The sequence below is a fragment of the Balaenoptera physalus genome (assembly GCF_965194825.1).
Source record: "Balaenoptera physalus genome assembly, chromosome: 1".
NCBI classification, from domain to species: domain Eukaryota; kingdom Metazoa; phylum Chordata; class Mammalia; order Artiodactyla; family Balaenopteridae; genus Balaenoptera; species Balaenoptera physalus.
The window spans coordinates 25,134,806-25,158,373 of record NC_138882.1 but is presented as its reverse complement, the minus strand read 5'-3'; the positions used below and the strand labels follow the sequence as shown (position 1 = coordinate 25,158,373).

Genomic DNA, 23,568 nt, shown 5'->3' with positions numbered 1-23,568 from the left:
TTGCCCTGAGATTTTTCTAGAACTTGTGCTGCTTTCATACCCATGTGTCCCTTTTTCTTACCTTCTGCTGAGTCAGAAAGACTCTGACCAGGGCCCTGGGGCAGTCACAACTTATAATTCTCTCCAGGTGTGTCTGCTGGGGAGGTACCTAGGCACTGGCCACGCACTTTGTAGCTTGGATAGCGAACCGGAGTCATTTCTGTTGTTATTTCCGTGTACATCTTAAAAGACATTTTTTAAGGTGCCTCTGGTAGGTCACCACTCATTTTTGGGGAAGATAATATTCATGAATGTTACCAAAAGCTTCCTGGTGAATCTCCAAAGATAGTGAACAGAGCTGCTGAGAGTAGCTTTTGTCTGATCAGGTGAAACACTTAATTCTGTGATTCATTTAGGCGGAGGAGAACTGACAAGGATGTCATCGAATTAACTCAGGCTCTACTAATAGGCCAGGAAAATGAGTGACGTGATTCTGGAACAGGGCTCTGACACCTGCAGATGTGGCAGTGGCCGGTCTTCTGGGTGAACAACCACCTAGCCTCAGTAAATTGTCGGGACATTGCAATATTTGTGGGGCCAGCAGAAGATACAGTTTGATGTATGAATTAAAATGAAAACTAGGCTTTGAGCTAAGCAGATAGTTCCTTTAATAACAGAATATTATATTACATTAGGTTGAACTGCATCTGGGTGATATCCCTAGGGTAGATACCTCGTCATGGATATGCTCGTTGGCTGGTACAGGTACATTTCAAGTACGTTTTCAAGTGCATCTGTTGTGATTCAGCACACTGACATCTTGTTCTGGCTATGGCAGTAGACAGGGGTTTATTTCTGTACACAGTTCATCTCAGTCCTAGGCTGTTTTCACTCTTAGGAGGATCAGAGCATCGTATGAAAGATGTAAGAGTTGAAGCTAGCGCTTCTGAAAAGGTCTGGACTTTCTCTTAGCTTTTCCAGAGTCTGGGGAATTTCCTAGTTCGGTGTATAAGGGGTTCTTGTGCTACCTTGGGCGAAAGTCTGCATTTATTGTAGTAGATAGTCTTCCGATTTAATCTTGAATATCAAGTACTATTTGCTGTACCTCAATAACTTAAACCACAGCAACTGAGAACTTTGTATTTCTACTCTACATGCTGCTCTATAAGTTATTTTGGACTCCAAAGCATGTGTCTGTCAGACTCCCACTTCAGAAATCACAGTCTGAATCTTTGTAGACCAGGCATTTCTTTTCATGAGACTCTGCTTTCTGCTGATGATGGGGAGGCAAATGCGTGTGCAGAATCTGGCCCCAATCAGCCTGGCGTTTTGTGGCCAGCACAGGGCACCTGGCACGGGCACACCACCTTTAGAGGAGGGATGGTCCACCTGGAAGGGGATGGATGGTGGTGAAGGGCAGGTGGAAAATGCTTCTCACTGAGGATATGGCTCAGGTTTCTCTGCCTTCTTGCCCACAATTAAAGATCTATGAGATGGTCCTCTGTTCCACTCCTCCCTTTGGCTTTTTATACCCTGGAGCGTGGCCAGCATAGCCAAGTTGTTTTAACTTGTTCTCCAACTTTCCATTTGCCCTTTCTAGTGGTGGATTAGCAGCTCCTATTGGCTGGCTCTCAAAGTATTTTGTGTGTCCCGATGTTTGAAAAGGGCTCTTGTCTGGAAGTGAGTTAAAGGGGAGATAAATAATGATAGATGACAATATTTTTTTTTTCATTTGCCAGAGGGATGCCAGCTAAGAAACCAGAGGGTTGAGTGGTGTCAAGGTAGTGAACGGGTCCAGAGGTAGAAACGAGGCCTGCCCGTGGTCCAGCCTACCTCCCTTCTTTAAACAAGGTTTCAGACACCCACAGAGAAGGGCCAGGGAAAAAGCCCCTGCCAGCCTCGCTCTCTGGTCATGTGCGGCTGATAGGGAGTGTCTGTGGGGGGAAGGGTGGGTAACCAACTGGAAATTATGGGATCCTAGGGACTTTTGAGCTTTTGGTTGAGTGCTTGCACGATAAGCTCAGTTTTCTTTTTCATGTACAGATTGTTGCGGTGGAGCCTTATCTGTGACACCAAAACATCTGCTCCTTGAGTCAAAAATCACTTGATTAGCTGAGATTGATATTTTGTCTACAGAAGGCCAGATAACTTGATTGACTGGGCCTTTTGGCTTGGCTGTTCAGTGTTTTATAGATAAAACCCCAGCCGGTGCTGTTTGAGGCTCTACAGTATCAATACTCGGTCCTCTCCTCAGACTGTGCTGCTTCTGTCTACACTGCTGCACTGCACTCAGGGGCACCCATCCTCACCCGTGCGCACCCTCACACACACACTCCCAGCAGCCCACTCACACACACAGGTTGGAAAGTGCACGTTCAGCCTTCTGGTCACACAACCAACCCCTGACCTTCAGACCCACACTGAGAACACTTTTTTGTGTGCTGCTGTGTCTTTGAGCAGAGTTAGACCTTTCGTGCCTCGTGTGGCAGTTCTTTGCTTCTGCGGAGGGATGATTGTGTGTGACGTGGTACGCAGGCAGAGGTGACAGCCCCGCAAAGCCTGGAACCTGGCTGCTGGGTTAGCTCTCCTGCTGTGTGGCCTCCCTGCCTGCTTATCACTGTGAGAAGTCCCAGCGCCAGTGTAGGGGAATTGGAAGATGTCCCTGTAGTTAAAAACAAAGTGACAAGCAGGTTGTTTGGAAATGCACTCTGAAACTTATTTAGCCATTTAGATTATGCAAATTAGCAGAGGCCTTTTTACTGAAAGGGAATGTGGTGAGAAGCGCCTCTGCTCATTTGCTTCCATGGGTAGGAGCTGTATGCAAAGTGCTTCAGGCCTTTCCTACAGCTCAGGCTTCAGATATGCCTGTCTCTGAAATAGAGTGTTCCGAGTTTTTGCTCCTCTGTGTCTGTTTCTAAAGGAGCAGGCGCTTGAAATTTGCTCAGAAGTAGTTGTATCACGCGCTTTGCGTTCAATGGCTTAAATTCAGGCGTGTTCACATTTACAGTTTTCTGAGATCTGAACAGAAGCGAATTGCACTGAGGAAGAAGGGTGTTCTCTCTTGTTCTTTAAGACAACTAGAAATTAATCAACAGTTCTTGACCTCCCTGTGTTATTCCATTTAAAAGTAACTGGGCCATTGAAACACCAGGTTTAAAGTGCTAAATTAAAATAAGCATGCATCTTCCAAAAATAGATTTTGTTGATTTATTCCAAAATTGTACTATCAATCATGTGTACAAAAACCAAAACAAAATGCTGGTCTAGTTACCTGGGGGACATTTAAGGAATTATAATACAAAATCCTTGCCTTCTTGGTGCTTACTATTTTTTCAGGGCCATTGGAATTTTGTTTCCTTTACTTTTTTTATGTGTTGACTAGTTTTGTTGCCTTTTTTAAAGTAAAAAACTAACTAATATATATGGTAAAAAAATTCGAGCAGTTTAAAATGGTTTTATGTGGTTTTTAAAAGTGTGAAATTTTTATTTGAGGGTAAACCCAATTAAAATTTAAAAGCCTTAGAGGGATACTTACTTAAAAAAAAAAAAAAGAATCTAGTGGTAAGTACTTTTAAGTGGGAAATTCTTATCTGGAAGAGAATATGGAAGGCCCAGATTTATGGGGTTATGAGTTCGGGTTGCATATGCTGTTTTCTTAAGATGGGACACCCTTCCCCCTCAGGTGTGCAGCCAGGATCTTTCTGGAAAGGCTTCAGGACCTTTCAGATCTGGGAGGACCCCTAGTCATTTATGTGAGGTTCTGGGTGTTACCCTGATCTGTTTAAGAAGGAGGAAACCAAGACTCAGGGGCAAAGGGACCCAAGGGCTGCAGCTCTGGCTCAGATCCCTCCTTTTAAAATTTGCATTCTGTGTGAGGAGGAGCTCATGGGGGCCTGTAGAGTTCTAACTCTCTGTGACTATGTAATTCCAGACATTTGATTCAAAACCTGCTGTATGTGAAGTACGTATCAGGGTGTCTGGAAATGTGACAAGATTTCTTTGGTGTGGACCTCAGGCAGTTGAGGCCGAAACTGGGCACATTTAATTGTGTGCTTTTCCTTAAGATCCATTAACTATCTGCCTCTCATCTCTCTTAACTGGAAGAATGGTTCTTTGTAATTTCACATTGAAAAAGTATCATCAAAATAAATCAGTACAATACCCAAGATTCTCGTTAATGGTTAGACTGATATTAGAGGCCGTGCTGGTAGGATGCCAGCACATTAACCTGACAAGTGAAAAATGCATTGTTCTCTTGAGGGCTTCGGCCTCCTCAGATAGTTAAGTTTGGAAACTGAGGCTTTGCCTCTGCAGAGCCAAAACGTCACTTCAAAGACCTCGTTTTATCAAAGATAAAAGTAATTCATCCAGCTTGAATCATTTCAAATAAAGCTGGGGCGTAGAGAAAAAGGGAGATTGGTGTTTAGGCATCACAAAAACACAGCTCAAGATTTACCAGGCTTTTAGGTTTAACAAGAAAAAACGTATTAAACTGGACGACTTCTGCTTTTAGAGAAATGTATTTCAGGTGTTACAGAAAGCATTTTCAGAACTTTGGTTTTTAGCGCCAAATTGCTACCAAGCCACTTTTCTGATTTTGTTGGCACATGCCAGTTAAATGTAGTTACAGATTAGATTAGTTCTCTGTAGTTTATTTATATTCCTGGGAGCACTGATAACATTGTTTAGGCTTATTATATTTTGTCAGGTTTCAACTTAGTTGTCTAAAGGCAGAATTTTAAAATATTTAATGGAAAGAATTTTATATCTTGGTTGAAAAAACTTTGTAGACTTCAGGTAATCAGTGATTCGGGATTAACTCACGAACTCTTCTAAATGGTGTTGTGGACACACCGTCAGCATGGGAGGGTCTATATATATACATATTTTAAATTTATTTAGGCTGCGCCGGGTCTTAGTTGCAGCACTCGGGATCTTCAGTTGCGGCATGCGAACTCTTAGTTGCAGCATGCATGCTGGATCTAGTTCCACGACCAGGGATTGAACCTGCGGCCCCTGCATAGGGAGCACAGAGTCTTATTCACTGGACCACCAGGGAAGTCCTGGTCTATGGGTTTTGATAAGAGACGAGATCTTGGCATTGTAGGTTATACACATTGTTCCCTCCAGCCCATGACAAATGTGCCTTGCAGTGATTTTTTCCTGACTGGGTGGAATTGACATTGTGAATGATGTATTTTTCATGAATTGGGGAGCTCATTGTTTACAAAATCACACCAAACCCAACCGTGAACTCTCTGGTAACATGAAAAGCCAGTTAGAGTGCCAACCTCCATTGTCTCATTGGGATATTTGGGATTTTGTATGTCCGGTTCTCCTGAGACTGTGTGCCCTCCTGTGGTTGCATACTATTATCTTAGTTAACTAAGGACTGTGGTACTACAGGTGGCCTCAACAACATGGAAACACTCAGCATTGTAGCATTCCCTCAGACCGATGGGTCCAGTCTGCTAGACTGTGGAGGCCACCCTGGGAGTCTGGAAGAATCTGGTCCAACCTGGTCCCATGATCCTGTAGTCAGACTCGACTTGCTGTAATTCTGCCATCAACTATCTCGTTGTGGTTCCCCCAGACACCTGGTCGTTCATTTTTCCAGGGGTATATTATTGTTTTAAAGACAATTCAGGTCTCCTGGGCTAAAAGACACTATAGGTATAAATATGATCTCATTAGGAAGTTAGGCCTCTGTTCTTAGAATTTAAAAAATAACAATTTTTTTTTCTATAACCTACATAAGTATCATAATATAAATCTGAGTCTGGGAGAGGCTTTTAGAGCTCATTTTCTCCAATATCCACATTTTACAGGTAAGGAAAGCGAGGCCAGAGCGTATTCAATACAGTCATGTTTACATTTTTCTTTTCCCTTAAAAAACTTCATTAGTGGATAAACTCCTTACTCACCTGGGGAGATCCACCTTGGCTTTAAACATAGGACGTGTTTTTAAAATGTTTGTTAAAGGAATGGATGAATGAATGAGTGATAGACAGTAGCTCTGCTGCATTATCTACCCATAAAAGAACTGTCGAGTCATCCGGGAGAGGAGGAACAAAAAAAGGGAAAAAAGGAACAATTAAGGCAGGCTCATTGCTTATTCCTGTGACCTTCCTGCCATAGGAGTAGGGATGCCAGACTGGGGTTTAGGAGACCTAGGTGAAATCCCAGTCTGCACATGGCCTGCAAGCCCTCTGAAAAATGGAGAGAGTAGACATGACCTCACGGGGTGGGGGATGAGAGTTCAGGGATGCAGTGTTCTAAAAGTGCCTCGGATGGCTCCTGGCACATGGTACAGGCTCAATTAATGTTAGTGGAGGTGGAATTAGGAGACATCTTAAGTACTGGTGAGGCAGTGTCTGTCTGGAAATTTCGTTGGGTCCCTTGGAAGAAATTCTTGGTAGCAACTCTAGGATTTTGTTGAGGTGCCACTTTCACCCAGTACCATCCTGGAAGATGATTCTGCCTCACCCAATAAGGCTGCCATGAAATTGATTTCTCAAAGATGGGTATTCACAGGCTACCCGTGAATTCACACGCTATTGTGGGACCACAACAGCTTCCTGAAGTGTATTTCATGGAACACTGAGAAGAAGGCTGGTCTTACCCTCTGTCTCTGTTTCCTAGTGTAGTTTCCTTTGGTTCAGTTATGGGGCCGGGGATCAAAGACCAATACAGGCCTCAGGGAACAAGATCAGTGAGGACACCTTCTCGCAGAGTGTGTGTGCAGGGAAGACCACTCTGATGTTTCTTACGGGAAGGCAGGGCCCTCCAGGCTTTCTCTGATGAGGAATGATTTATGATCATCCTTTCACTGGTAAGCCAAGACGCAGGCTTTTGACTAACTTGTCCGGTGTGTTTCTCAGCAGTTCCATTAAGAATTCACTCCTAGAGATCTGATCTTTCCCCTCCATTGAGCTTTACTTGGGCATTTTATTTACTTGATATCACTTAATGGAAACCCATTCAACAAAAGGTATCTCTTCAGGCCGCTAGTCAGTACTACATTTTTTATTTCCTGAAATGTTTATTTCTGTTTTGCTCCAAACCAGCTGGTAAGTTTTATAAGTAACCAAAAGTAGGAGCTGCAGACAGTAAGCAAGCAGAATGAACCTCTGCAGTTCATATTTATGTATGATTTAATGGGGTAAGGGGGAGCGTGGAGGGGGAGTATACTTGTTGTATACTCTAAGTATACTTGTTGTTTTTTATGTTTTTATTTTCCCATCTCAGAGTAAGTAGGAAAAAACTTCTCATTCGACCTGGTGGTAACCAGTATTCAACTGAAGAGACTCCACCCTCTTGAAGGTCACTGTTATCCTGTTAATCTAGCATTTTACCTTTGTGGTAAGATTCTGGGTGGAAAGGGAAAATAAAATGATACAGCATCTCAAACAAAGGCATTGAGATCATTTCCATTGACCTGGTGACTAAGATTAGGGTTCGCCTAACCCAGAGATGATATATGTATTGTGAGGCCGGGTAAGGCTCTGTCCTTGCAGAGCTTGCCGAAAGGGTGGTCTGGTCCATTTGCTCACGTTTATAAAATTGGTCTTAATGCATCCGGAGGGCAGGAATGAGGTACTTTGGCCTTGGGCTTTTGGGACTGTGACAGCTGTTTTCTTTCTTTACCCTTCTTAGTGGGTCCTCTGCATCCTGCCCCCCCCATTCCATTTAATCAGGGTAAATAAACTGATTGTTTATTGTTCTTCCAAGAAGAAGCTGTAATACATTTTATATTAGCAGCGCTTAATATTTTCATTCACTATGGGGAGTCTTCAGCGTGCCTCGGGACGGAGGGATTTGGTTCCCTGGTGACTGGCCATTCACCAGCTCACCTGGCAATTTCTCTTGGTATGCTGAGAGTTGGTGGGACCCCGGCAGTTACCGGGGAGGTCCCTGCACCCCCAGGCGGTTCCCAGCGAGTGTTTTTTCCAATTTCACTGACATTCTTTCCAGGCTCAGCTCAATTTGTTTTCTTCTTCTCTATGGCAATTGATGACTGAGTCGTAAAATGTATAATTCAGCAGGATCTTGTGTTAAGTGCTTCTTCCACAGTCGTTCGGAAGCTGGTGTTTGGCTAATCCTCTGCTATGCATGGGTGTGTAAGATTTTCTTTTTGTAAGTTAGCTCTCTGGAGAGTAGGTTTAATACAATACATCTCATAACTATGGGGAAAGGAGACCTGGCTGGGGGATGGAGAGGAACTCAGGGAGTATCACTTCTGTAATCCTTATCTAACCTGAATCTATTAGCAGGAAACTGAAAAGGCCTGTGTATGACAATGAGATAAACAGTTTAATCTCTTAACAATGTCAAGTGGAAAATCCAACCGCAGCCAGTAACTTAAGAAATGGCTAGGAGGTTTTGTTGGGACAGCAGATCCTGAGACCCAGGTTGCTGAGCCAAGGGTAGGAAAATTGGTTGCTGTATGTTCAAGCTGGGAGGTTGGGAAGACACTGGTTCGAGAAACTACTGAAAAATCCTTACGGATACAAAAATATGCTAACGTAGGGGACATTTTGAATGCGTTATGATTGGTATTTTAGTCTGTATGAGGCCATTGAAACCTTTTCCTCCTCTTCACCATTGTCATCATCATTGTCACAGCATTTAAGTACTCATTTAGTATTCAGCATCTTGCTAATTCCAAGTAATTTAGGACATGTAAGACCTTCTCTGAGAACTTTCCTGGGCATACTCTAGGAGTGCAGTGTGCTGGAAAGACTAGGACTCTCAGATTCGGCGCTTGGCCTCTTTGGGCTTTGGTGTCCTCATCTGTAAAATGGGTGCATCGATAATCTTCCTACATCATGCGGTCTTTGTGAGTCTTAAATGAGATCGTGTTTGTAGAGTCATTTTGAGAGTGTATTCTTTCCCGCCTAAATTTTTTTTTTCACGAGTACTATGATGTTGCCTTTTTCCCCCAGATTTTCTCTTGATTTCTACAGTACTCATTTGTTTATTTCTGTCATGCACACTCTAAGTATACTTGTTGTTTTTTAATAAACAATGATCTATTTTTTTTAAATTGACGTGTAATATTGCCTTATAATATTATATTAGTTTCAGGTGTACAACTGTGACGTTGTTTTTAAAGCTTTCCCAAGAGGATGGACCAGGGCAAGCACTGCATCAGTGCAAGATATTCCCACATCTGTGTTGGTGAAAGAGAAATTGCTAAGGACTCTGTCAGAAACAAGCTCTATGTCCACGGCAGAGCCAGTTCTGACGTGGACGTGGCAGTGGGCCCGGGGAGCAGGGGTGAGTAGACATTCGGAATTACATCCTAGTTCCACTCCGGCTGCTCAGTAGCGCCACCTCCTGCCCAAGTGACCATCGAAGCCAGTGCTGACTGTGGACAAAGGCTTCATGCCCCTTGTGGTTTGCTAACTGGCCCATGGAGATGCGAATGTGATGGGCCTGAGGAAAGGCTGGAGGGAGCGAGGAGGGGCCACAGAGCAGGGGTCTGATGTTCCTGGAGCAGGTCTGTCAGCTCCTGAATAATTGAGAGCAGACTCTGCTCCATCCAGAGTCCGAGGATGCTTAATGGGAGCATTGATTTTTCCAATACCGAGTTGTGGTTTTCCCTTCTGTGTCCTGGAAAGTGAAAGGGAGGAATTCAGCAAAGTCTTGAGTTTTTTTTAAAGCAGACATTACATTCAGCAGATATTTCCTGGGCACTTCCTAAGTATGGCCGGGGCCTGGGCTAGATCCCGAAACCCTTTCATAGAGCTGGACCTCCCTTCTGGTGGCTGCCCACGTTGAGAGGCGGACGTGGCACCCCCGTGGCTGCCCAAACAGCAGGCATTATATCTACCGCCTCTGTCTGCAGATACCTGTGCTTGGGAGAATGGCTTAATTGCTGCTATCCCTGTCCTTGGGGATGTGCCCCCTAAGGCAGAGTGGATGCCAACGGACAGACTTGAGATTTGTGAAACTCAAGAACAAGTTGTCTAGCTATTAAACGAGCACATTCATTACATATGAGTTAATAAATAATGAACCAATGTTGGCATGGGAAGTGCAGGAAGCTTCAGTGCGTGTCGTGGAACAGGGAGTAGAGGAATTGAGTTTGGGCGACAGCCACTGAAGACAGTCAAGGCCTTGAGGGGTTTGCTGTCTCTGTTAGAAGTGATCAAGCAAAGGGACTACTCTGGATCCAAAGACTCTGCGAGGTTGGAAGGGAAGAGGGCACCCCCACCCCCCCGCAAGCCTTAACGCCCTGCGTTGAGCACCACACAAATTGATGCTCAGCAGATAAAGAATGTAGTGCTTGGACGGCTAAAACGGGGCCTCGGGAGAACCCCCATCCCCACCCCAGTCGACCAGAGGGACACGGTCAGGAAAACTTGGGAGGGACTGCTGCTCAGTGAGTGTCTGCTCAGTCTGAAGCTTTGGAAGAGCCCTGGGGGTGGCTGGGCTGGGGGTTGTGTAGACCCTTCCAGGGAGAGAGCCCTGGCGTGGCGTCAGGACAGTCCTGGGTTTGAGTCTAAGCTCTGCCACTTCCTGACTGCGTGACCCTAGAGAAATGTCTTACCTTTCTGTCCCTCAGTTTCACCATCCGTGCAGTGGGGCTGCTAATACCAGCCTTAAGGTTGTGAGCCTTAAACGAGGTCCTGTGTGAAGTGCCTGGCACAGTGACTGGACATACTATAAATGCCCAACAAACGGCAACTGCGAGGGCTTAGAGGCAGCGGTGCTCTCCTTCCTGAGCGTATTATGCTGAACCTGCAATGTCCACCCTTCTCTTTGTTTAGGTGAAAGTGACGAGGGTACCCAAGGGAGTATTGCTTGCTGGGGCCCTTCTTCCCCTAGCAGAAAAAAATGGGGCCTGGGGGCTCTTTGATGCTGAGGTTAGTAGGAGGTCTGTGCTAGAGTGGGGAGGAAGTGAGAGGGTCTGCTGGAGAGGGGGCTCCGGCCAGCCACACCCTCACTCCGTCCCAGACCTTGGCAGGGACTTCACTTCTTTGAGCCTTGGTTTCTTCATTTCCCACGTGAGAATAACAACCCTCTGTCACGCGCTGTTGTGAAGATGAACGGAGATCCTGCGGCCCGAGGACCTGGCACAGAACAGGCAGGGATAGAGGCAGCCCCTCTTCTGGCCCCCCCTCCCCAGTTGTGACACTAACTTGCCTTCAAGTGGCCCCAGCCACCTCATCCCAAAGTTCAGTTAACTCGTAAAGGATGATGACAAAATAGGCAGCAGGACTTATTTTTCCAAGAAGGTTTCTCAGTTGCAGGAGAGGCCTCACTTTGTCACCAGGGCTCGGAGCTTAAAGTTTAAAAAACAATCCATTATATTCAGTAGCTTGGCAAGAGGTGTCAGGTTACTCACCGGGGACCAGCCTCTTTTTGTTCTGTTTTGGAGGTGGAAACTGGCTGAGGTCACCCAGGCACGGGAGGCCCAGCCTTTGCGGGTGAAGAAGGCTCCATCTCTTCTCTCCCCTCCCCTCACTCCTCTGCTTTCTTGGTGTGTCTTTTAGAGTCACCATTGCTCATAAGAGAGAGAATGAAATATATATACATGTGTATAAGAAACATCACCGCTGTGTATAGCTGTGTCTCTTCCTGCCAGGGAGGTCTTTGAACTTGTATGTGATTTAACTGGCCTTCATTGCTTTCCTGTGCCGTGTCTGGTGGCGGGCTGGGCACATTCTTATTAAGATGTTCCTTATTCTCTCTCTTAGAATAAAGAGATGCTTTCTTCCACTGCAGGCCCAACTGAGGTCTTGAGGCCCAGGCTGGTGGTCTCTGCAGCAAGCTTTGCACGCCCCAAAGGAGAGTGAGCAAAGGAGAGCCTGCCCAACACTTCCTAGCCACACGGCCGCTTTTTGCCGACGTCCTGGCTGAGCAGACCCGGCCTGCTGGCCTGTTCTCAGGGCTGGGAGGGTGGAGGGTGGTATGGAGGGAGAATGCAGTCAGGTGGCCGGGCTCAGCTGGACTGACCTGGGCATACCAGCATACTTCGGAGTTCCAGGAGGGCCTGTGGGAGTCTGTGCAGACCCTGGCAGGAGCTGGGGCTCTGTGGCCGCAAGTCCCCGCCGAGCAGCACAGACTGCTCCGGGGCCAGACATCACCATAGTCTTGGGCACCCTGCCTGCCAAACACGGGCTTCTACTTTGCTGCACACTCGATGTGTGATGTGGAAATCCCTCTTTCCTTCTTGGCTGTAATACGGGGTGGCAGCCTGTGGTGTGCACCCTTGGGGTTCGCATCCTTTCTGTCTGCCGCTGGTCCACGCTCACCTTCCCACCCCAAGACGGCCACTAGGCATCCGGGCAGAGCTTCCAGGCCCTAAACTGTTGGGTCCTTCACGTGGCGTTACTGGGCCACGCACCTTTCTGGAGAGATGGGTCTCAGGGCTGGCCTGTGCTAACATGCCCCCTCCCCCGAGCCCCAGTCTCCTCCTGTCCTTTGCAGGGATGGAGGGGCTGATGTCTGGAAGGAATGAAACCACGAAAGGAACTTGTTAGTGTGTGGCAGCCTTGACCTCAGAGGCGGTCTGGATAGTGAGTGCACAGCACAGTACCTCCCTATTGCCCCGACCTGGAAATACACACAGGACGGTAATTAGTTTCCATCCCGGGCTAAAGCCATGTGGAGCAGCGTCTGGGTTGCTGTTTACATTGTGGTATCACACTGCACATTAAAAATCAGCCCACTCCCTCCGGAGAGCCGCCTCCCCCCCTCACTGTGGGCTAGCTGCTGGTTCACCCTGAGAAGCTGAACAAAGTCTTGCAGGTCAGAGGTTCTTCCTGGCATCCTTTCTTTGGCATTCTGGACTGGCCTAGATTTTCTGATCTGTCACCATTGGCCTCAAATACCACATCCCCAGGGGGAAGGCAGTAGAGTCTCACCAGGAGATGCAGAGGAAGGGAGCGGGCCCTAAGGGTCAATGGGGGTGAGCCTGGCGGGAAGTGCCCTGAATGTCCCAGGTGGCACACTGCTGGGGATCATTAGCTTGACTTCTGACCGTGGTTTGCAGACATGTTACACTGACTTTGGAAATAAGATTTCAGGAATTTCAGAAAATAGTTCAGTATGACTCCATGACCAGGTATTGTAAAAGAGGATGTAAGTCCTGAGTAGAGGTTTTACAGTCAGCTGCACGAAGGATGGGATGGAGGGGACCTGGCTCAGCAATATTTCTTATGAAATTCGCTGGGAGTTATAATGTTAACAGAAATTCAGCGTGCATTAGCTGGTGGTGCAGCTGTTAACAAATGCCCAGCAGTCTTAGGCTGCACAACAATAATCAAATAACAGTGGCTAGGATTTCAGAAGTATCTTGTTCTGTGCCAGGTGCGTTCCATAAGTGACTTCATTCAATTTCTGTAAGGCGTATATTATTTTCCTCCTTTTACAGCGAGCAGACTAGGGATCAGGCAGATGAGGTTGCCCGTCCCAGGGGCACAGCTGGGCATTGGCAGGGCTGGGATTTGAACTCATGGGTATCTCCCAGCTCCCTGCTCCTTCCATTGTCTGTCACCTGGAGGAGAGAGGTAGGGGATGGAGCTCTGTGCAGAGGGATGCTGAGTTTAGTTCTGGGCTCCGTGCTTTAGGAATATGGGGACTAATTGTACTGAGTGCAGAGGAAGATGCTGGGCTGACGAGGGGTCTGAAGCACAGGCCTTGGAGATGGTTGAGGGAACTAGAGTTGCTTGTTGCCGCGGACATATTACATCTGGGGGGGGAGGGCAGGAGAGTTGCCTTCACATGGTTGCCTTGGAGTAGCATTTTAGTCTGGTTCAAGATCAGTTTTCTGTTCACAGGGGTGGAACTGAGAGAGGATTCTTTTCCTTCTAAATGAATGGGCCTTTGTACAGAAACACAGATCGGTAGATGGAACTGCAGCAGAAGTGAGCTTCTGGAGCTCCCTCTCGGCCCCCGGCCTGGTGGAGTGGAAAAGTGAAGAACTCCTAACCCAAAAGGGCAATAAAAAGTGAAAGCTCCTCACTGCTCGGACAGAGCTGGGCTGTGAGCCCCTCACCGTGGCGGGAGGGGAGGGCATCAGGCATTCGTTCTGCAGCCCCCAGGGGCCCTGGGGACTCGCCTGCCCCCTCCCATAGGAGAGAGAGGGCAGTGCTGCCCGAGGACAGGGGTCCCCGCAGGTACAGAGCAATGATTTGTACGTGTCCCGTTTCCTCGGGCCACCCAGAGGGGCGTCACGGGCCTCTTCGTTTCATGGGTTCCTGGATTCGGTTATACGGCGCAGCCCCAGGCATTCTGGCCCCTTTCAAATGGCACAGGTGAAAGCCTGTCCTGGGTTTATATTTCAAACACAGTATTAGCACCTCACTTGGAAGTGGGTGCATCAGGTTGCATCACCTGCCTACAGACTTCAGATAAATTAGGAGACACTGGATGAGCTAAGGGAGGAAATTTATTCCAAAGGGGCAGGTGGCCAGGAGGCCCAGGCTTCCCATAGATGATTGCCTCGGGGCTCCTGACCTACAAGAAGAGACTTTTCTGTGCATAGCCTCAGTGGGCAGAGCTGAGACCTGAGGGTGTGAGCTCTGAGGATGCCGTGCGTCTCCTTAGGAGCACAGCACTGTCACCACCGGAAGGTGACCTCCGGTGAGCACCACGTAGGGGCCACGTGGGGCAGTGAGCAGCGCCACAGGGCAAAGGCAGGCAGGAGTGGAGGGACCGCCGCCCTCTCATGGGGCCCCTCAGCTTGTCAGTTGGAATTCTCAGCCTCGGCTTGGCCTTCTGAGACTCTGAAGAAAGTCTCACTTTTAGGAGGGGACATCTAGGTGGTTTCCAGTTTTTGGTTCTTTAGGTAGAGCTGCTGCGAACCTTCAGGTACAGGTTTTTGTGAGACCATAAGCTCTCATTTCTCTGAGCTGAATGTCCAGGGGTGCAGTCGCTGGGTCATAGGCTGTTGCGTATTTATTAAAGTTTTTTAAGAAACTGCCAAGCTGTTTCCAGAGTGCCCACACCCTTGTACGTTCCCACCAGCAGTGATGCCGTTTCCCTGCATCCTCGCCAGCACGTGGTGGTGGTACTATTTTTTATTCTAGCCGCTCTGATAGCTATGCAGGGCTGTCTCTTTGTGGCTCTAATTGGTTTTTCCCTGATGGTGTTGAACATCTTCCCCTGTGCTTATTTGCCATCTGTATATCCTCTTCGGTGAAATCACCTGGCTTAGAGAAAAAAAAAAAAAAATTCCACAGAGTTGCTGTGAAACCATGGGCAGGGGTCAAAAGCCTTGTGCATTGGTCCCCCGCCCCCGCATGAGCTCCCCCTCTCAGGGCTTCAGGGGAGGGTGCTTGGTCGTCTCTGAGGTCCCTTCATGCCCCAAGCTTCTCTGACTCTAAAATAGCGTGGTGCCCCAGAGCAGCACCTCCTTGGCGGGACCGCGGTGTGCAGGAGGGAGGTCCCGGGCCTCCTCACCCACACACCGTCAGCTCTTGTCTCCTCAGGATCCCGCCGAGGCTGACTCACAGGTGCTATATTTAAGGCAAGGTGTCTTTGGGCCTGGAAATAAAAGCAAAAACAAAGGAAGAACTGTCGAGTGTCTCCGTGCCCCCTCTGGGCCTCCTGGAAGGCTGTGGCCCAGCAGGCCCCCATCCCCGAGATGCTCCTTCCCTCTGCGTCTCCTCAGCGGGGCCTGTGCTGTGTGGTTTAGTTTTGCAACAGGGTCATGCTGAAGGTCCCAGCAGTGCTTCCCTTTTTATGTTAATTAAACAAAAAAATGTGTCGTGTAATTTAAAACCGCTAAGGACAGTGGTGACTGAAGTCATTGTTCAGGGTGCACTGAATCGCACCCTCTCACCCTCGGCTGCTTGGCAGTGTTGTTGATTTTTCGCCTCTTGCCTCCTGTGTCAGGAGTAGGGGCGGCCGGAAGTGGTCTTGAGTGTTAATGGAATTGCTACCAGTTTGAGGGCCTGCTGGAGGGTTTGGTCTCCACTGGGAAGCAGGGTAGATGACATCTGCTTAAGAATGTATTTATTTTTGTTCTTCTGTCTAATGATGTATATGGGACTTTACAGCGTGTGAAATAAGCATCCTTGATCTTTGCGTCAGTGAGTCATAAGAAATGAAAAGACAGGGTTGTTTCTCCCTCGGTATAATGAAGTATAATATTTGCAAAATCTCCTTTGGTGAAATTGTACAAACAATCTATCATAAAGAAGTAATTGTTTTCTGTGTGGGCTTAGAGGAGTTTTGGAGAAAGGGCAGAGGAGTGTCCCTTGAGCCCGGCCCGGGCAGTGGAGATAGTCTCCTGAACGTAGATGGTCACAGGCTTTTCCCCGTGGCCCATTAGAATATTCCAGCACATTGTAGTGGTCATTTGATTGGGTCCAAGACCAAAGATGGAGCTGAATCACATGATGGTTTGGTTCAGAATGCTTTTCTGGTTTGGTACTTTTTGAAAATCCAGGTTTATTTCTGGTTTGAACTTGTTCAATAGAGTTAAGAAAGAAAAAAAAAAACCCTCTTGTTACGTTCCTGTTTCAAATTAAAATTATATATTTGCACTTGGTTTGAGGTTGAATAAATAAAACGTATTGTGCCTGTTGGTGAGAAGTTCATTTTGATTCAAGTCACTTCTCCAGATAGCATCACTGTTATAAAACTCATTTCCCATGAACTTGCATTCTTCCAGGATGGTGTGTGTGTTGACCTCATTTCTTAAATATTCTGGATAATGAGAGTTACTATACTTGCATTAGTACTTTGCAATGAACTAGAAGTAATAAAATACTTAACGTTAAAACCAGCAGAGGTTTTGCTAGATGCACAGACTTTGTCTTCTTGGGACCAGGCGGAGGGTTTTATCTACTATTTGCAACTAGCTAACTTTCAGGGAAGGGTGAACTAACTCTTTATTCCTACAGCCCACAAACATTTATTGTGTGCTGACTGCATCCAAGTTGTGCTGGCAGGTAGGGATCTGCATATTAGTGAAGCTTAGTTCCTACCCTCTAGGAATTTTCAGTTCAATCGAGGAGGCAAACGACAATACCCAACATCTATTATGCGTTTATTTACTTCATTTTTTGGTTTTGTTTTGTCTTTTGGTTTTTATGGCTGTGCCACGCAGCATGTGGGATCTAAGTTCCCTGACCAGGGATCGAACCCATGTCCCCTGCAGTGGACGCTCGGAGTCTTAACCACTGGACCGCCAGGGAAGTCCCTATTACACATTTATTATGTGGTCGGCATTGAATGAGGAGTTAAGTGACCTGCCTAAAATCACAGTAGTAGAAGAGTCAGAGTATGAATCCAGACATTCTTATTCTAGAATAAGTTTTCTCAACTTTGGCACTATTGACATTTTGGACCAGATATATATATATATATATAGTTTGGGGGACTGTTCTGCACACGGTAGGGTGTTTAACAGTATCCCTGACCAATAGCACTCCCTCAGGTTGTGACAACCAAAAATATTTTCAGCCATTGCCAAATGTCCCCCGAGGGGCAAATCACCTCTGGTTGAGCCACTGCTCTAGAGCTTGTCCTAGTAACCACGGCTCTATACTGCCTACCCAGGTAATAAGTGCTTAGCACAGTATCCGTGTGTTTAGAATAAGTCCATGCAGAGTCCTGTCGGAAGCAGAGGACAGATGCCGCTCTATCTGGGGTCATTGGGAAGAGAAGTCTCCAAGATAGTGCTGTTTGAGTTCAATTTTGGAGGAATTCACTTAGGTAGAGAAAGGGGAAGGATATTTGGAATAGAAGGACCCACAGGCACAAAAGCATGAAAGCGTGAGAAGACAAGGCAGGTTTAAGTGATGACAGTTCCCTCTGGACCCTTCACTTCCCTCTCTTGATGTTTTCTTGTTTCCTTAGCATCAGGCTGGGTTCACAGCAGCCGTATAATTCTTACTTTCAATCAAAGGTGTTGTATCAGTCAGGATGAGCTAGGTTTTGTTGCATAACAACCCCGCAATCAGCGGCTTAAAACATCAAACGTTTGTTTCTTGCTCATGCCTGCTGCCTGATCTGGGTCAGCTGTGGGCTCTGCTGCTTGTCGTCTTCACTCTGTGACCCAGGCTGGTGGTGCAGCCACTTCTGGAACACTGCTGAGCACCAGGGCAGAGGGAATGAGAATGTGGTGTATCCCATCCTGGCTCGTAAAGCTTCAGCCCAGAAGTAGCATCTATCACTTCTGCTCATACTTAATTGACCAAGCAAGTCTCATGTCCTCAACTTTAAGGCGGCAGGGGATTCGAGTCCTACCACGTGCCCGGGGAAAGAACCGGAAATGTGCTGGAGACAGCACTCACGTCTACCACAGATGTCAAAGGTCCTCACCTGGGATGTGCGACCACGGACACGTCATCCTCTCTTTGAGGGCCTCCTAGCTTGGCTTTCAATGATGGCCTATTGCCAAAGCCAGTGTGAAATCGCTGAGCAAAAAGAGAAAATTAAACTATTAAGATTCCAAAAAATTTTAATACTCTGAATAAGCCAGAGAGGTCCTTGTGGGTTAGGACCAAGTCACAGGCCCACATTTTAGAGTTAGGATGTTGGGGGTGGGAGTGGGAGAAAGGGGTCAAGAAAATAAGACCTGGATGCAGTAGGTTGTTTTATGGAAGTGGGTGTAGTTGTTCAGGACACTGGTAGTTATCTCAACACCCAGGATGCTTTCCCTGGCTGATCCTGTAGTAAGTAGAACAGCTTTCAAGCCCGAGCCAAGTAGCAAGATGGTGTCCTTCGTAGACTGTAAATTTATGGGGCTGTTCTGAGACAGAAGGAAGCCCTGGATGAGAGCAGGAGCCACCGAGAGCATTTGGGATGATTTTAGAAAGTCTCAACCAATGCCTTATAAATAACCCAGGAGCATTTTCCTTGCTGGAAACTCGCTCAGACCGCGCCTCTGTCCCAGGCCCTGGGGTGAGGAGATAGAGACAGAGGCTGGCTGCAGTGGATCTAAAATGGGAAAAAACCGGAAACCTGTGGGGAGGATGCAGTCCTTGTCATCCCTAGGCAGAGGGGGCACAGAGGTCTTAGAAAAATAGAAATAAAGATAGCAATCGTTGGCCACTTCCCTCCCCAGTGAAGTGCTCTCTCCAAACCTGGTTTCCACTCTGTTTCCAAACTGTTTCTCCCTGTGGTGTGTAGGGAGACAGGGCAAGTGAGGTGGACAGAAATGGGGCGGGCAGGGGGGACACACAGGCATCGACCCACAGGGAGACAGGATGAGTCACAATCTGGGAACTTGGAGGTAGAGGCTCTAGGGTCCAGAAGAGCCGAGAACAGCCAGCTAGGTCCAGAGTCTCCTTACCTCTGGGGTCTTGCTGGAGCATGTGTGAGTGTGTGTGTGCGCACGCGTGTGTGCAGCTGTAGGGGTGCGTGGGGTGTCTGTACCCAGGGGAGGGCTGCGATGCCAGGTGTGCAGTGGGGTAGCGTTCCTGACCGTCCTGCGGTTTGCTGACAGCTGCCTAACCTGGGTTGCACAGGCTTCCTCCCTCTGCTGTCGGATACCCCAGGGTGCTCTGTGATGCACCATGGCTCCCTTCCATTTTTCACACCCCCAGCCTGTCCTGTTCTTTCTCCCTCTGAGAGCATCAAAGCTGATGGTGCCCTTCAGCAGGTTATGCAGGACCAGACGGGAACAGACAGGTGGACCTGCGGGGTGCAGGGCCAGGGCCAGGCCAGCTCCCCCTCCGCCCAGGCCAGGGCTCCCCAGCCAGGACCACCGTCCCTTCAACACCTTTTTCTCGGCTGTAAAGCGGGCATGCTGCAGGTAGCTGAGCAGGAACTGTTTGCAAGTGCACGGGCTCTGGGGACCTGTTTGGGCAGAGGAGGCCTGTAGCCCAGCTGTGTTTGCCGTCTTTCTCAGTTGCCCACTTACTGTGGGGAGGCTGTGAACTCTTGCTAACCCTTCACTCATCCTCGGATTGGCACTGTGCCCACAGTGATCAAGAGGGCAGGGGACCCAGACTGCTGTGGCCCCCACAGGGGCCCGACCCTTCGCAGCAGGGCTCCGAGAAGGGCTGCTTCCTGGTGAGCCCTACCCACCCCTGGGGAGGTGGAAGGTGGTTAAACCTGTCCTTCCCCGCTCTGAGGTCTCCGGAAGACACAGGTGCTATATATAAAACTCGGCGATTATCTCACTCTTGCTAAGTTTCCACCCTGGCTTGGCTCACTGTAGCCACCGCAGGGAGATTTCCTGAAGCCCTCCTCCCAGTCCCGGGGGCTGGGGGACTCTCCCCCCACCGAGGGCACTGCAGGGCTTGCTTGGGAGGAGGGTGGAAGGGAACGGAGGGCGTCTAGAAGAATGATCAACCTCACGCTCAAGCTCCTGCTAACTGACTTGGGGCCCCAAATGGCCCCAGCCTGCCATGAAACCCCCTCTTTCTTCTCTTTCTTGCCCTTCACGTGGGGCCTCGGGGCCAGGGACCGGCGTGGTGGGTGAGGGGTGCTAAGTACTGGCAGACACCCCAGCAGTTCAGCTCAAACCTGGAAGAGACAACGGGCAGGACTCCTGAGCTATTTCTGTTGTCGCCTCCATGATAGAGGAGAGGAGGTCCGGAAGGGCAGGTTTCCACTGAAGCTTTGGTGACTCGAAATTCCCCTGCGTGGTTTTTCTAGCTGGGGCGTTGCTGGCATATGCTGGGTAGGACCCGTCTCATAGTTTGGGACTGCCCAGCACACTGCTGGCCATCTAGTATTTTCCACCACTGGGCACTGTTTGCCAGTAGTAACCCCCCTGTCCGCTGTGCACCCCCCTTCCAGACGCCCCCTGGGGCCAGGCCACATACTGTGTCTGGTTAGGAACCACTGCAAGGAATTAGTTACTTGGGCAGCTTCTCAGGAGGACCCCAGTCAGAGCCAAAGGATTTTGGAGAGGTGGAGAGAAGACAGGGGTGGGATATTAGGCAAACACCTTGTTATCTTGAGCCGGGTATGGGCCTGATATATTTTTTTGTTTGTTTTTGGTCATTTACTTATTTTTTAACATCTTTATTGGAGTATAATTGCTTTACAATGTTGTGTTAGTTTCTGCTGTATAACAAAGTGAATCAGCTATATGTATACGTATATCCCCATATCTCCTCCCTCTTGAGCCTCCTTCCCACCCTCCCTATCCCACCCCTCTAGGTGGTCACAAAGCACCGAGCTGATCTCCCTGTGCTATGCGGCTGCTTCCCACTAGCTGTCTGTTTTACATTTTCATTCCATCTTCTCTGAATCAGCACTGTTACCTCAGGGCCGGCTTCATGGGTGCGTGAGCAGTGCAGTCACACAGGGCCCCGTGCTCCCTGCAAAGTCCCCACCCTTGGGCTTAATGCTCTGCAGTCGCCATCTTGACATTCTTAATAATTCTGTCTCTGAGTTGTGTTTTGTAAATGAAGTCCTGTGAGACAGTGGAGCCTAGGTCCCCTGGGTTGGGGCGCCACCTGCCTCCTTTCCCCACCCCCCAGCAATTGCTGACGTCCCAGCAGGGGCCTGGGGGAGGGGTCTGGGAGGGCCAGGGTCTGTGCCACTGGTGTCGCAAGGTGGGGCGTGGTGGCCATCCCCACCCCAGGCTGGCAACGCCGCAAAGCGACAACTCAGTGGGGTCGAGCCTCACGCTCCCTCCCCATCCAGGTACCAAGAGTGTCCCACACGGAGGTTGTGATCCTTTGGGCGCTCCCATCCTGGGGCAGGCGAACCTGTGGGGAGAGGAGACCTCTCCGCCCCTGACCTGGCGGCTGGTGGGAGGGGACCCGGCAGCCCCCTTGAGTGGCCAGAGTCATGGGGTGAGACCCCTGGGTCCCGTGAGGGTCTGCACTAGCCCAGAGATGTTAAACAGCAGAGAATCAACACTACATCAGGTAGAGAAAGAGAGACTGTGGAAGAAAGAAAAAAGTTGTATATTTTACTACCTTTCCTGGCCCTTTTCCCTGCATTTTGAACAATAGGTGCTGCTGTTTTCACTTTGCCCTGGGCCCTGCAAATTATATAGCATTCTTACCTGCCATTTCTGTTTAGTTCTCCTTCCCGTTTCTGGAAGGAAAAAAGACAAGTAGTTAAAAGAGGGATCACTGTGAATGTAGGAGATTCCATGTGTTTTCTCCCTCTGTCCTTCTGAAGGTCATGGTCACCAGCCTCAAACTTTTCCAACAATACCTGTTGGCACAGCAGCTTCTACAGGAAGCGGCAAACTGGGAAGAGGAGAGAGAGGGGAGGGGAAGGGAGATGTGTCTGTCGCTGGAACGTGGCTGGAGTTTTTGGCCAGTCAGTCAGATCTTCCTTAGTCAGTGAGCTGTTTCTTCACAGGCACTTACTGTGTGCCAGTTCTGGGCCAGTACTGGCCTGGGCAGGACACTGGAGGGATACCAGACAGGAACCATGAAGCCAGGTTCCAGGAAATGAGGCTCCCCTCTCATCAGCAAGCTGTATTAAAGGATTGTGAGCAGGTGTAGATAGTGTCGCACCAAGCAAATTACACACACCTCGTGCTCGGCCTGGGGGATTGTGCTGTAAGACATGGCCTGCTGGAGAGAACCATGCGGCCGACGTGACCACAGATGAGGTGAGTCTATAGACAGTGGACCGGCGCTGGCCAGAGGCAGGGGAGTCATATTCAGACAGGGCAGGCTCAGGGAAGTTTCTGCTTCATCAGTGAAGCTCTTATGGGGGAAGTTGGAGGTCAGGAGCCTCTGTGCTCCTCCAGGTCCTCTACCGCCTGCTGCACAGCTGCCAAACCTCCCAGGACCATAGCAACGCCTGCCCCACCCCTGCATTTGAAGCATCAGCCACTTCTTGTCTGTTACTATATCATGCTCATCAGACCTTCCTAGACTCATGGGAGACCTCGTGAGGCCATACGCAGGCCATCCTCCTACCTCTGGGCCAGACACACCCAGGGCAGCCCAGATGATGACCGGGGGGCAGGGGGGCCATCTCCATGTCCAGTGTGCAGGCAAAGGCCTTTGTCCCTAGTCTGGTGCCTGGCAGAGAGGGGAGAGCTGGAGCAGAGGCACGGAAGCCTCACATATGGGATATACTTAACACTAAAAAGTTACCGTTCTTTATCTGACTCAAACTTAGCTGGGTGTCCTGTACTTTTCCTGGCAGCCCTACTCCAGAGGGCAGTTTTGTCCCAGGCTTTGTGAAATGTGTGAATCCAGAAATGAGCGTTGGAGGCCAGGAGGCCTCTGGAGGTCCCCTCTTAAGGGGCCAGGCGTCTGGGGCTCTGCTGCCCAGTGCTGTCACCTGCTTGCTGTGCCACCTGGAGTTGTCCTTAGGCCTCTTTTGTAAGATGGGGATAGAAAAGCCAGTGTCTTGTCTTCTTCCACCTGCCCTGACCTCTCTCCCAGGATGGGCTACGGTGAGGCCTCCTGGCAGATTCCACAGGGCCCGGGGCTTCGAGGGGGCTGCTCAGGCTCCCTGCCTCATTAGTTAAGATGCTCTCGCTGCAAGTGTCAGAAAACTGCAATTGTGTGGGCTTGAACAGTAAGGAAAATATAATGTTTCACCTTAATTAATTAGCTCCAGCATAGGCAGCTGCAGCGCTGGGTAATTCATTAGAGCAGCAGAGTCACTCATGTCCTTTGCATCGATCTGCTCCGTCCCCACAGCACGGTGATGCCCCTCTTCTCAGGGTGGCAGGACGGCTGGTGCAGG

General features: G+C 48.8%; 2 protein-coding genes across 4 annotated transcripts in view; one reads left to right on the top strand and one right to left on the bottom strand.

Annotated features, from left to right (window-relative positions):
* Nucleotides 1–22,461, bottom strand: LOC309644176 (uncharacterized protein). 2 transcript variants are annotated; one of them, XM_082427744.1, is made up of 3 exons: nucleotides 19,238–22,461; nucleotides 18,265–18,359; nucleotides 1–9,594 (listed from the first exon to the last, which is right to left on the bottom strand). In XM_082427744.1, exons 1-3 carry the CDS (start codon nucleotides 19,844–19,846, stop codon nucleotides 9,384–9,386), a joined length of 915 nt encoding a protein of 304 aa, XP_082283870.1. In that variant the 5' UTR covers nucleotides 19,847–22,461; the 3' UTR covers nucleotides 1–9,383. The 2 variants fall into 2 exon arrangements, with proteins under 2 accessions (XP_082283870.1, XP_082283871.1); XM_082427745.1 differs by lacking the exon at nucleotides 1–9,594 and adding an exon at nucleotides 10,186–15,477.
* The window catches only part of ITPKB (inositol-trisphosphate 3-kinase B), a 100,043-nt gene that overhangs the window by 6,664 nt on the left and 69,811 nt on the right, over nucleotides 1–23,568 (top strand). The gene's annotated exons all lie outside the window — the stretch shown is intronic.

Excerpts from the sequence above, each read along its gene's own strand:
- LOC309644176 (XM_082427744.1), bottom strand. The coding sequence starts at position 19,846 with ATGAGTGAAGGGTTAGCAAGAGTTCACAGCCTCCCCACAGTAAGTGGG. Across the intron at positions 18,360-19,237 it reads GCTCCAGCAAGACCCCAGAG|CGATTTCACACTGGCTTTGG; the intron begins GTAAGGAGACTC and ends CTTTTTGCTCAG. Across the intron at positions 9,595-18,264 it reads TCCGTGGTCGCACATCCCAG|GACACAGAAGGGAAAACCAC; the intron begins GTGAGGACCTTT and ends TTCACTTTCCAG.